This window comes from Bos javanicus, chromosome 7 (assembly GCF_032452875.1).
Source record: "Bos javanicus breed banteng chromosome 7, ARS-OSU_banteng_1.0, whole genome shotgun sequence".
Lineage (NCBI taxonomy): Eukaryota > Metazoa > Chordata > Mammalia > Artiodactyla > Bovidae > Bos > Bos javanicus.
In genome coordinates this window covers 80,635,479-80,649,656 of record NC_083874.1, presented here as the reverse complement: position 1 = coordinate 80,649,656, position 14,178 = coordinate 80,635,479, and the positions used below count along the sequence as shown (strand labels likewise).

General features: G+C 41.5%; 1 protein-coding gene across 2 annotated transcripts in view; it reads right to left on the bottom strand.

The window, feature by feature from the left end:
* RASGRF2 (Ras protein specific guanine nucleotide releasing factor 2) overlaps positions 1-14,178 on the bottom strand; it is a 257,096-nt gene that overhangs the window by 182,630 nt on the left and 60,288 nt on the right. For both annotated transcript variants that reach the window (XM_061424294.1, XM_061424295.1), the window contains exon 2: positions 1,348-1,454. In XM_061424294.1, coding sequence (XP_061280278.1) covers positions 1,348-1,454 — 107 coding nt within the window. The remainder of the gene's footprint in view (positions 1-1,347; positions 1,455-14,178) is intronic.

Below are 14,178 nucleotides of genomic sequence, written 5' to 3'. Positions count from 1 at the left end.
CCTTTGTCTTCTCATCTGTAAAACAGAGTTAATAATACCCTACTGGTAGTTGGGAAGACTTTTTTTTTTTAAAGATGAGTATGTAGAGCTCTTAGCATGCTGCCTGCCACAGGGCAAGTAGTCAACATACAGCAGCTGAAGAAAGAAGAGGGGAAGGGGATGAGAGGAGGGAAAGGGAAGGGAGCAGAGGGGAGGACGGGGGAGGGAAAAGCCTTCAGGGTTCAAAGAACAGCCTACACTTACTCAGGACAGCACCTTAAATTCTTTATAATCAATGTCAAAATATTTCCTGGTGACCTACTACATAATCAGCACTGTGCTTCATTCAGAAATGAATGTGTCGCCATCCTCCTCCTCTCATGCTGTCTACAGTCCAGCTCAGGAAACAGAAATCACACGTGTGAAATATATGAAAAATAACCCACATTGTACTAAGTCATTAAATATTCCACATGTAATAAAGCAAGAACTGCGGTCATTTGCAGAAGGGGGCCAGTGAGTGCTGGCTTGTGGCGAAGGGTCCGGGAGACACACAGAGAGACAGACACAGACGTGAGTGGACTTATAGGTGAAGGAGGGGTCATGTCCGGCAAAGAAAGTCACATGTCCCAGGCCAAGTTTCGCCCTGAAACTTCAAGCAGGGAGTCACGGTGCGGACAGGAAAAAAGCCATGAGCACAAGAGCCATTCAAAGCAAAAATGAACAGGACTTTGGAACTGAATATGAAAAATAAAAGAGAGAGGTCTGCCTGTGTGTCTCTTGTGGATTTCTCACTCCCGTTTGAGGCCAAGTGTGCTCATGTCCACCTTTCTGGTATTTCTTAGGAGGAAGCAAAAGCACACTTTTCTATTTCCCCAGATGGCAGCTGGTGTTGCCTTTGTCGATAACCAGGCTGTACAGGGCAGGGTTTCCAAGTGGAGGCTCAGCTGGGCCTGTATCCCAGCTCTGCCACTCACTAGCTGTGAGGCCTCAGGCAAGCAAACTAACTTTCCAGGTCTTGGTTTCCTTATCTGTAAAAGAGGGGTTAACCATGACGTGCCTCTCACAAATTGTTGAGAGGATAAGGAATCCAAGCATTTAATAGATTCCTTAATTGAGAGGCACTTGTAACAGGGCCTGGCACACAGGCACAAACCCTGTGTTCAGTAATCATCATTACTATTGCTGTATCTATTACCTTTAATCTTCAGCTAGAATATAGCCACAGAAAGCATAAAGAATCATCTCACACATGACTGAGGAGGAGGTACTAAGGGGAAATCCAACTTGGAATTGCAAGTTCGCCCAAAACTAACACTGATGGTGAAACCTCAATGCAAAACCCAGACAATCCAGTGGCTCCCATACCTGGCTTGGTGAATGGCCTCCATCCACTCTTTACCATCCTGCTCCTCCTCACAGCGCAGCTCTAGTGGCTTCTGACCTTCATGGCCAAAAAGAACAGTAAAGTAATACTGGAAAGAAAAACAAACAAAGTTGTCTTTTATTTTTGAGGCATAATAGCATAATAAGACAATACTTCCCTACAAAGAGTATATGCTTATAAAACACATCAGCATTATGTAAATCATATTTCAAAATTTAATAACATTCCCAGTCCACTTGGCAATGACTTTGCACCTGGAAGATACCATAAATTGCATCTTAATACCCCTCAGTAAGAGTCAACTTACAATGCCTCACATACAGAAAAGATATTTGGTAAAATTCTATACAAACACATGATTAAAATTCTTTGCAAACTCAAAAGTGAAATTTCTGAACCTAATAAGGGATTTCTACCAAAAACTTACTACAAATATTTCACCTAATGGTAAATTATTATAAGCAGCCCTTCTAAAATCAAGAATAAGAAAAACTGCAATTATCACCACTTCTAATTACCAATTCTGTCTGGAGGGCAACATAGAAAAATTAAGAAAAAAAGAAATGGAAAGCAAGGGGGGAAATCATTTTGCACGATGATGTAAGTGTCTATACTAAAAATCCATTGACACACTATTAAAATAAGAGCATCCTTCAAAATTATTGGATGCAAAAATCAATATACAAAATGTATTGCACTTTGGTACAATATCAACAAATAAGTAACTTAATTTTGAAAACACAGCATTTTCAATAGCAAAGAAACATAAACAGTTGAAGGACCTAAGAAAATAAGTTTATCACCTCTAAAGAACAAATTAATCTGTACTTTCAATATATTCTAATAAAATTACCAATAGGTTTTCTTTGGGTGGAATTTGACAAAGTGAACCTAGAATCTGAGCCAGGGACGGGGAAGATGTCACTTTAAATCAGTCTATTTGAAGCTAGATGTATTAATTACCAAGCTCAGACTGTCTGGGAAGGAAATATGACTGGAGAACTTTTTATTATATGAGAATGATCAGAAAATACACTGAGCCTGCCCACAGTTTCCTCCTGGGGCCTGAAAATGACCAGTCCCACGCAGCTGCTCTGAGATTAAAAACCAAAGATAAAACCCAAGTTCTTTCTGTTGTCCCACCTTACCAGCCCCTGCAAACTTCTCTTTATTCAGTATGATCATTACACGCTCATTTTCTTCAAACAAATTAAAAATACTCAGGACAAAAGCTTTTAATCCATAATAACGCTGAATCACTATTTTTTACACTTGAACCATATAATATTATAAATCATTTATACTATAATATAAAAAATCCTTCAGGACAACAATCCTAGAGATAAATTCTTAAAAACCCTAGAATTTTCAGCACAATTTTACAAAAAAGGCAAAAACTGGCCAAGAGACTTCTCGTGTTACCTGGGGATAAATCATCAGAAGACTTGCCTGTGAGAGAATCCACTGCACTACCCTACGGACAGGCCTGAGCCCATAAATGACAAGCTGTCTTTAATTCTTAAACCTCTTGTCTAGCCAGAGGACTAAATGCTATGAACTAGGGGGAAATAACCCGATGAAAAGGCCACTGAGAAGGGGAAGAATTGAGTTTAGCACTGTATTCAATAAAGCTCCAGTTAAACTTGAGAGGAAAGGAGTTGCAAGTCAACAAAATAACAAATCAGTGGTTTAAGGGCAATCCTATAAGCGATGGCATTTCAGCAACAGCTGGCTACCATCCAAGGCCAGATGCCCAGTCCGGGAAGAGGAAACACTTAATGAACCTGTTATTGGAAGGCTGCAACCAGAACCTCAACAGCAGCTGCTGCGTGGGAACCCAATTAAAAGCCACCTTTAAAAGACAGCAAGGTAATTATATTAGCAGAACTACATCCAAAGGTTAGACTGTGTCTCAGGCATGCCAATGATGGAGTTTTGAGAGTACAGGTTACATTTCCAGGAGTTCACTTAACAAATTCAGCTTGACCACAAATAATCAAAACACTGTCTCTGCATCAGATCAGATCAGTCACTCAGTCGTGTCTGACTCTTTGCGACCCCATGAATCGCAGCACGCCAGGCCTCCCTGTCCATCACCAACTCCCGGAGTTCACTGAGACTCACGTTCATCGAGTCAGTAATGCCGTCCAGCCACCTCATCCTCTGTCGTCCCCTTCTCCTCCTGCCCTCAATCCCTCCCAGCATCAGAGTCTTTTCCAATGAGTCAACTCTTCGCATGAGGTGGCCAAAGTACTGGATATACCTGCAAATTATTCAGGCTAAGCTATTCATCAAAAAGCCTTCTTTGTGTGTTCTGGTCTCGCTCTGATATGAACTCAGTTTACCACAAATGACCTGAGAGAGCTTGGAGCACAAGTGGCAGCAGTCACACACTTCGGCATCTGACGACCAAGGCAGAGCTAGAATAAATGCCGGACCTGTCAGCACCAGCAAGGACCACCCCCCAGTGTCTGATAGACACGCATGCAGTCTCAAGGACAGGGAGCCCCGCTTACTGAGATACAATCTTAGGGAGGCACAGAAGAAAGAATGGATCACTTTTTCCTTAAATTGAAGAAAGTAGGGAAAACCACTAGACCTTTCAGGTATGACCTAAATCAAATCCCTAATGATTATACAGTGGAAGTGAGAAATAGATTTAAGGGACCAGATCTGATAAACAGAGTGCATGATGAACTATGGACGGAGGTTCGTGACATTGTATAGGAGACAGTGAGCAAGACCATCCCCAAGAAAAAGAAATGCAAAAAAGCAAAATGGTTGTCTGATGAGGCCTTACAAATAGCTGTGAAAAGAAGAAAAGTGAAAAGCAAAGAAGAAAAGGAAAGATATACCCATTTGAATGCAGAGTTCCAAAGAATAGCAGGGAGAGATAAGAAAGCCTTCCTCAGTGATCAGTGCAAAGAAATACAGGAAAACAAGAGAATGGGAAAGACTAGAGATTTCTTCAAGAAAATTAGAGATACCAAGGGAACATTTCACGCAAAGATGGCCACAATAAAGGACAGAAATGGTATGGACCTAACAGAAGCAGAGGATATTAAGAAGAGGTGGCAAGAATACACAGAAGAACTATACAAAAAAGATCTTCATGACCCAGATAATCACAATGGTGTGATCACTCACCTAGAGCCAGACATCCTGGAATGTGAAGTCAAGTGGGCCTTAGGAAGCATCACTACAAACAAAGCTAGTGGAGGTGATGGAATTCCAGTTGAGCTATTTCAAATCCTCAAAGATGATGTTGTAAAGGAGCTGCACTCAATATGCCAGCAAATTTGGAAAACTCAGCAGTGGCCACAGGACTGGAAAAAATCAGTTTTCATTCCAATCCCAAAGAAAGGCAATGCCAAAGAATGCTCAAATTACCACACAATTGCACTCATCTCACACGTTAGTAAAGTAATGCTCAAAATTCTCCAAGCCAGGCTTCAATAATACATGAACCGTGAACTTCCAGATGTTCAATCTGGTTTTAGAAAAGACAGAGGAACCAGAAATCAAATTGCCAACATCCACTGGATCATCAAAAAAGCAAGAGAGCTCCAGAAGAACATCTATTTCTGCATTATTGACTATGCCAAAGCCTTTGACTGTGTGGATCACAACAAACTGTGGAAAATTATGAAAGAGATGGGAATACCAGACCACCTGATCTGCCTCCTGAGAAACCTGTATGCAGGTCAAGAAGCAACAGTTAGAACTGGACATGGAACAACAGACTGGTTCCAAATAGGAAAAGGAGTACGTCAAGGCTGTATATTGTCACCCTGCTTATTTAACTTATATTCAGAGTACATCATGTGAAATGCTGGGCTGGAAGAAGCACAAGCTGGAATCAAAATTGCCAGGAGAAATATCAATAACCTCAGATATACAGATAACACAGAAAGTGTTTATCTGAGGTTGTATTATCAGATATGCAATATCAATAACTTCAGATATGCAGAAAGTGAAGAAGAACAAAACAGCCTCTTGATGAAAGTGAAAGAGGAGAGTGAAAAAGTTGGCTTGAAGCTCAACATTCAGAAAACTAAGATCATGGCATCCAGTCCCATCACTTCATGGCAAATAGATGGGGAAACAATGGAAACAGTGAGAGAGTTTATTTTGGGGGCTCCAAAATCACTGCAGATGGGGACTGCAGCCATGAAATTAAAAGACGCTTACTCCTTGGAAGAAAAGTTATGTCCAACCTAGAAAGCATATTAAAAAGCAGAGATATTACTTTGCCAACAAAGGTCCGTCTAGTCAAGGCTATGGTTTTTCCAGCAGTCATGTATGGATGTGAGAGCTGAACTATAAAGAAAGCTGAGCACCGAAGAATTGATGCTTTTGAACTGTGGTGTTGGAGAAGACTCTTGAGAGTCCCTTGGACAGCAAGCATATCCAATCAGTCCATCCTAAAAGAAATCAGTCCTGAATATTCATTGGAAAGACTGATGTTGAACCTGAAACTCCAATACTTTGGCCACCTGATGCAAAGAGCTGACTCATTAGAAAAGACCCTGATGCTGGGAAAGATTGAAGGCAGGAGGAATATGGGATGACAGAGGATGAGACGGTTGGATGGCATCACCAACTCAGTGGGCATGAGTTTGAGTAAACTCCGGGAGCTGGTGATGAACAGGGAGGCCTGGTGTGCTGCAGTCCATGGGGTTGCAAAGAGTTGGACACGACTGAGTGACTGAACTGAACGGAACTTTTTACATGATTGGAGCAAACTAAATTTACTACTCTCAGCAGCTTCTTTTTTCTCCACTAATATTAAGTATGGAGGGGGTCTTAATGAAAAAGTTGGCTCAAATTTTGGAAAAAAAAATGTTTGCACATCTAAGTGTAGTGAGGATAAACCTATTAATACAACCCTGTTCACAGTCTTATGCAGCTCCCTCCTGGCCAAACAAGATGACCAGAATTCTCTTCCTTAAAGATAAACCTGAGCTTTCATATGTCCTTACAAAACCCTCATTCATATTCTCAAACTTAACACCCTACAAACTGGCCTTAGTCTCCATTTTAAAGTTCATTTCTGCCTCTTTCCTCCTAAGTATGCCACACTCCAGCCAATCAACCCATCACTCCCCCAAGAAGACAAGCTCTTTCCTTGGCCTCATGCTACTGATGGAGTATATCTCTGGGATCACCAGACCTGGGTGTGAGTCCTGACTCCTCCAAGTGGTAACAACCTACGAGACCTTGGGGCAGGTGACTAACTTTCTGAGACTAAGTCTCCTCTAGTCAATGAGGCCAAAGGTAGGTTTACAGGACGGACTAGCTGACATGTAATGCCTGGCACCCAGTAGGTGCTTAACAAATGTTAATTCCCTTCTCTCTCAGCGCAAACCATTGTCTTGATGTTCTTCCTCTCCAGTCCCTCTCCTACCTAAAATTCTTATTGAACTTTCATGACTCACGTCATGAACCGTCAATTCCACTAAATCTTTCCCAGGTACCTTCTGGCATAAAAGAGTCCCTCTCTCCTCTGTGGGGTCAGTTGTGGCTCAGTGGTAAAAGAATCCGCCTGCCAATGCAAGAGACGTGGGTTCGACCCCTGGGTCAGGAAAACCCCTTGGAGAAGAAAATGGCAATGCATTCCAGTGTTCTTGCCTGGAAAATCCCACAGAATCTGGTGAGTCCATGGGGTCGCAGAGTCAGAGGCGACTGAGCACGCACATATGCACACACTCCTCTGTGTTTCAGTAACCTTGAGCACACTCTTCTCACGTAGCCGGAGAGTTGTCCACGCATGTGTCTCTCTTCCCTGTAGGACATGTCCCTTTGTACCCAAATCCCTCAATAATGTTTGGTGAATAAATGATCATCATAAAGAAAACATGAGGTATAATCAACCTAATAAATTTGCTTCAAACAGCCACATATGACAATTTTATGACTGTATAATCACCTCTAGGTAGACACCCAGAGAAAAGATTTAGAAACACCATTAAAGCTACTAAATACATATTTTTATCAAAAAAAAAAGGAAAACTGAATATTATGATGTTCTTCATAATAGAAAAGCAGTAAGTACAGATACTGCAGGTTGGCAGATTCCCTAAAGGGTCTTACCACTTACCAACAGTAACTACAAAATGCCAGAATGACAGCATAATGAACAGGTCTAGGAAATCTAAATATTCAGGGTCTTATTGGTATCTACTGTAGCTTCATATGACTTTTCATTTTCCATTTGTTTGGTTTTTATTATAATTGGTTTGCTGCTGTTTATGCTATGTGTTTTTGCAGAAAGAACAAACGTAACCCAATATGAGAACACAAGTTCATTTAAAACTCTGGTCCTTAGACTTCTCTGCAAGCTAGAAACAAGTTTATGGTTATGGCAGTGGCAACTGCAGGGGAATAATATTATAGGGCCACTTCCACTTCCTCCATTTCTGTATTGGTTGGATCATTTACATAAACACTTATAGCTATATAGCCGACAACAATATGCTCATTCCACTTTCAAATTGAGTCATTAACAATAAACACCTATAGCTATATAATCAACAGTAAAGATATTATCCATTTTCAAAACTATCCCTGCTGGCTCAGCAGGAAAGAATCTGCCTGCAATGCAGGAGATTTGCGTTAGGTCCTTGGGACAGGAAGATTCCCTGGAGGAGGAAATGGCAACCCACTCCAGTATTCTTGCCTGGGGAGTCCCATGGACAGAGGAGCCTGGCGAGCTACAATTCATGGGATCACATGAATCAGACATGACTTAGCAACTAAACCACCACCGGGTCTTTATCAGTTCAGTTCAGTTCAGTCGCTCAGTCGTGTCCGACTCTTTGCAACCCCAGGAATCACAGCACGCCAGGCCTCCCTGTCCATCACCAACTCCCGGAGTTCACTCAGACTCACGTCCATCAAGTCAGTGATGCCATCCAGCCATCTCATCCTCTGTCGTCCCCTTCTCCTCCTGCCCCCAATCCCTCCCAGCATCAGAGTCTTTTCCAATGAGTCAACTCTTCGCGTGAGGTGGCCACTGGGTCTTTATAATACTACTTATATACCCAAGAAAAGTAAATGATGTTAGTCAAATCAGAGATGTTCAAAAAAGATTAAAAACCACCACCGGTGTTCTTAAAGTACCAGTTAGAAAAATAACCTCTTTTAAACAAGGCTATGGTTTTTCCAGTAGTCATGTATGGATGTGAGAGTGGACTGTGAAGAAAGCTGAGTGCCGAAGAATTGATGCCTTTGAACTGTGGTGTTGGAGAAGACTCTTGATAGTCCCTTGAACTTCAAGGAGATCCAACCAGTCTATTCTAAAGGAGATCAGCCCTGGGTGTTCTTTGGAAGGAATGATGCTAAAGCTGAAACTCCAGTACTTTGGCCACCTCAAGCAAAGAGCTGACTCATTGGAAAAGACTCTGATGCTGGGAGGGATTGGGGGCAGGAGGAGAAGGGGATGACAGAGGATGAGATGGCTGGATGGCATCACTGATTCGATGGACGTGAGTTTGAGTGAACTCTGGGAGTTGGTGATGGACAGGGAGGCCTGGCGTGCTGCAATTCATGGGGTCTCAAAGAGTTGGACACAACTGAGTGACTGAACTGAACTGAAACAAACTTCAGTACCATATGTATTATTATTTTGATGGCACTTAAGGGTTTTAAATTATCACATATATTAGTGAAATTTTTTCAGTTTTAGAGTAAAAGAACTAAAACCAACCCTCTCTGCAGCCTCTGAGGAAGAAGATTCTCTTCAAATCTTCTTCCTACACTTGGCCCCTGTCTAGGAGGAGTGGGAGGACCTACAGGAACTAGCTATGGTCCCCTCTCCAGAACCACATTTCTGACCTTGCAAGTCAGACAATGGATGGGATAAAATGGGTGCCTTCCAAAGTTCCCAACTTGATGACTTGCACACCTGGGGATGGTGATCATGAGAATACAGCAGTCTGGCATGGCAGTGCCTCTGGGACCACAGCATGGCTCTAAAGCCAGGCAGAGCTCTCCACCCCGACCTGGGCCTTGGGGTCTGGCCTTCCCAGTCTCCAGGAATGTGAATAACACTGCTGAGTGGCCCTCCGCAGCCCAGAGCATATTCTTCCCACAGCAGCCCCACATGTTGCTATGACCATCCACCCCAATCAGCAGGGAGACTCCAAGCATTCCTGGATGTGGAGATGGATGGACACCATGGACAGCAACTCTCCAATCTAGGTGCGTTTCCCAAGCAATAATAAAGCCTGAGCTCATGTTAATCTTGCTATGCTTCATTACATCTTCTTCTTTCTCCCTTTTCCCCTCTCTTCTCCCTTCTGTAATTGCTTGTAGAGTGGAAATGAAACACATTTTAAACACTGGATAGATTGACAAAACTGAGCTTGCTGTGCCCCCTATACTAATTTTCACTCCCAGGGGTTTGTTGTTGCTGTTCAGTCGCTGAGTCGAGTCCAACTCTTTGGGACCCCGTAGACTGCAGCACACCAGGCTTCCCTTTCCTTCACCACCTCCCAGAGTTTGCTCAAAGCATGTCCATTGAGTCAGTAATGCCATCCAACCATCACATCCTCTGTCGCCCCCTTCTCCTCCTGCCCTCAATCTTTCTTAGCATCAGGGTCTTTTCCAATGAGTTGGCTCTTTGAATCAGGGGTTTAACTTCACCCAAACTGCTAACTATCTTTAACATTCACAGGAATTTCAATTAAAGTCCCCAGAACATGACTGGCCCTCCATAAGAGAAAGGAATCCCATCCTTGAGCCCTAAAGGCACAGACTGCTCTAATCAGATTTACTGCCACTGCCCTGGCAGCGTGTGAGAGGGAGATGAGAGAAGACAGACTGAAAATAATAAGTGAGCATTTAAAAACGGGAGATACTTCATGTTTTTGATACCATTCCCTTCCCTCCTCCTCCTAACATTCCTGCTCTTTCGTATTTCCTGCCATTGAAATGTTACTTGCATCTATGGCCATACCTGAACGAGCCCAGTCTCATCTGAAACGTTACTTGCAAGAGACTTCTCTGCCCACTGCATCTGGTCACCATCGTGCCAGCCAATGGGGTACACCCTGAAGAAACGTCTAAAACATTATATCTGGGACCCAGCCCTACTGGTATCTAGAATAGAAAGCATTTCTCTCTCCTGCCTCAGGGACGGTGTTCATATAGTGCGATCATTTCTTAACCACAGTTCCATCTCATACTTTTAGTTTCAAAGAAGACTCTGTGTATATTAAAGGAGACTGAATTTTCCAACTACTTCATAGACACCATCTTCTCCTATCATGGTTACAGACTGAAGCTCATTTTTTGTTGTTAAAACACATGTCAAATCTCCCAGCTACTACCAGGTCTTCTTAAGAACAAAGATCCAAGATGCTGAAGGCTTTCCCTCCCTATTGGTTCACTTTCTTGTCAACTCTAGATTCAGAGGTCTTGCCGTGGGCATTTTCGCTTCAGCACAGGCAACTTCACAGACTTCTGTGCATCTGAACCAGCAGTGTGGTCCAGCAGTAGGCTCCCCAGGCTGGAAAGTAGGACACTGGGATTCTGTCCCGTCTCGGATGACTCAGTGTGAGCTCTGGCAAGCTCCTATCAAGCTCAGTTTGTTCCTGGGCCAAGTGAGGACAAGGCCACCTCTCTCACTAACCCTGAAGATCAAATGGTGAAGGTGAAGATCTTCACTGAGGTGAAGACCAAATGCAGTAACACACATCAAAGTGTCTTGAAAAGCATGAAGTACGTCTTGTCGTTACTATAGCGGTAGACCTGCCAGCTCTCACTGGGAAGCCAGTCACCTCGAATCTGCCTCGAACACTGGACCTGTTCCAGCTCTGCAAAACTGGGTAATTTGAGTGTTCCTCAGGTTTCCCTCACTGCCTTCCCCAGATAAAAGCACATGAGTGGGGGGAGAAAAAAGGATGTATTAAAATTATGAACCAGCATAGTGGGTACTTGGTAATTAAGAAGAGGTCATGCTGTTTTTATTATGGTGGTTGTTTGTTGGTTGTTTTGTTCTTATGGATATTTTTGTAGTTGGTTGATACTCATGATGAAAAGATTTCTAATTTTCCCAAAGGCTTAGATAAGAATTGTATTTTGCAGTTTCAATGACATGCAAGAGTTTGAATGATTTGCCCCAACAGAAGCCAACATGTAGACTATACATTTGAAACTGTGAGTAAAGCAGAGTATTAACATGCATAAAATCCAGTATCACCATTTAAAAATTGCCTCAGAATATATCCTTTTATTAAACATATTTTAATGTTTAATAAAGAATTTAATGTAGGATGCAGCTCAAGGAGTAAGGGTTTAACTGCCTCCTACCTGTGGTTTTCTACCACAACAAGAAAATATATTATGTCTGGCTTCCAAATTTCATAGAGAAGTGAATCAAATTAATTGTGCCAAGGGGTCAGAAAATCTGTCATTTTAAGAATGGCTAAACCAAGTTGATATATTTGGTTGTGCTTCAAATCTTTGAAAGGTTATCATATAAAATTGCAACAGAGAAACTTTCATGAACCAAGGGATCTGAGCTCCCATAAATCACCAGATATGCTGAAATTTATGAAAAGGGAAGCAAGCATGATACATGGTGGCTTAAGTCATCATCCTTGACTCACAGAAAAAGGCAACAATCCTTCTCCATGTTTTGTTACATTTTCACACAGTGCTGATTTTCTCTTGTACTACCACTCCAGACAGCGACATGTGTTATTGATAACATTCCATCTTTGTGATTGATTTCACCTCATCCCCATCCTCCTGTTTACTTACCATCTTATCTTTGGAGAGAGATATCTAACTCCTGTCTGTCTAGAGCCACTGTAACCATTGTTACAGCCTTCTCTTACAGCAAGGCAACTAAACTTTATCACCATTCCAATGTCCATTCTATCCCAGCCTCTCCTGAACTAATCTAGAATCTCTAAATTCATATGAAACCTCCAAAACCTTTTTACTTCATGCCATCTTCATCACTTTCTCATTACAATCATTGGTTTGAATTATTCCTCATTTGCCAACCGTATTCTCATTTGTGTAAAATGTATGTACAGTGAAAATGCATGCTGTTAACACCGAGTTTAGTTAGTACCACTTAGTACTCTTGGCTAGAAAATCTTATGGGCAGAGGAGCCTGGTAGGCTGCAGTCCATGGGGTCGCTAAGAGTGGGACAGGACTGAACGACTTCACTTTCACTTTTCACTTTCATGCTTTAGAGAAGGAAATGGCAACCCACTCCAGTGTTCTTGCCTGGAGAATCCCAGGGACGGGGGAGCCTGGTGGGCTGCCGTCTATGGAGTCGCATAGGGTCGGACATGACTGAAGCGACTTAGCAGCAGCAGCAGCAAAGAATACTTCAACACACAGACTTGAGTGTCAGAGTTCCCCTGCTGCTACAAGGAAATTTTCTGAGGTGCTCTGTCAAAGAGGAACCATGGTTATGCCAAACAAATGGGCAGGGAAAATATACATAAATGAGATCAATTTTAGATGTATCCTGTGTAGCTCCATAAGGCACAAATAGAAACAGTGGTTCAAGTGAGAGATTTGAAAGATCTTTCTAAAAATGAGAGGGGATGCTGACGCCAGTTGGCCATCTCTCAATGGTATTTAGAAGGGATTCCTGTCCTCTGAAAACAGAACTAGGTGGCCTCTAAGATCCCACATTATCAAAATCCTTTAGTAGCTATAACATACTCTAGAATTCTACCATTAAGGTATGACACAGAGGAGTCATATAAACAAGGGTTAGACCACTGTGCTGTTCAACATCTCAGTTTTTATTGCATGGCAATTTACCAAATGGGAGTAAAAGAAAACACAAGTCTAAACAAAGAAATAATTAGTGCCTGTTAAGAAGTAGGACACAACTGAGTGACTGAACTGAAGAAGTCTTTTATGACATTATGCCTGGTGTATATTGATAATCATCAGTTACACTTACCAAATTAACTAAAACTAACCACTGCTGCATCGATGTTTTTAAATCAGAAGCACTGGGTTCGTAACAATACAAAACTGACAAAAATGTTTTATCTTTTACATTTTAAGTGCCAACTACTGACAATAATTGCTAGCACTTAATTCATTGAGCAAACCTCAAAGATGGAAAGCCCTAATAATAATAATAATCAAATAATAGTGATCACATGCATAGCTCATGAATCAAAAACTGGATAACAGTAAAAGATTAATGACTGTATTTAATGAATAAAGAAGTTTTTTAAATTGATAAGGAAAAGTCAAATAGCCTAGTAGGAATGTGGGAGAAGAAACAGAATATTCACTTGTCCACAAACAAAAAATAATAATAAAATGATACAAATAGGTAAAAATATGAAAAAGTGCATATTAGTACATTAAAATGTTCCTTTCAAATTGATTTTGTTAATAATAAAATCCAGAGTTAGGAAGTATAATGTGTTGATTAATATTAAAATGGTTACAAACTTTGTGAAGTTGGTTGGCAATTTGTACCACAGAATTTACGCCTCTGTTTTTATATAGGAATCTATACTAATGAAATCATTAAAAATACTTTCAAAGACTTATGTCCAAGAATGTTTAAAGCATCAAAAATAACCATAAAAGTACGCAACAATAGGGGGAAAATTAAATTTGGTATTTAAATTGAAATGCTCTGAGCAATTAATAATGATCTGTAAGAATATTTTCAAGCTAGCCTCTGAACTTTGCACAGCAGGAAACATTTCAAGCAATCTTGTGAAAAATAACAGCTAGGAGACTGAAAAGACTGAACAAGGATTTCAGCTACTACCTGCCACAGGAAGACAGAGTTTAGAAATTGAGTCTGCCA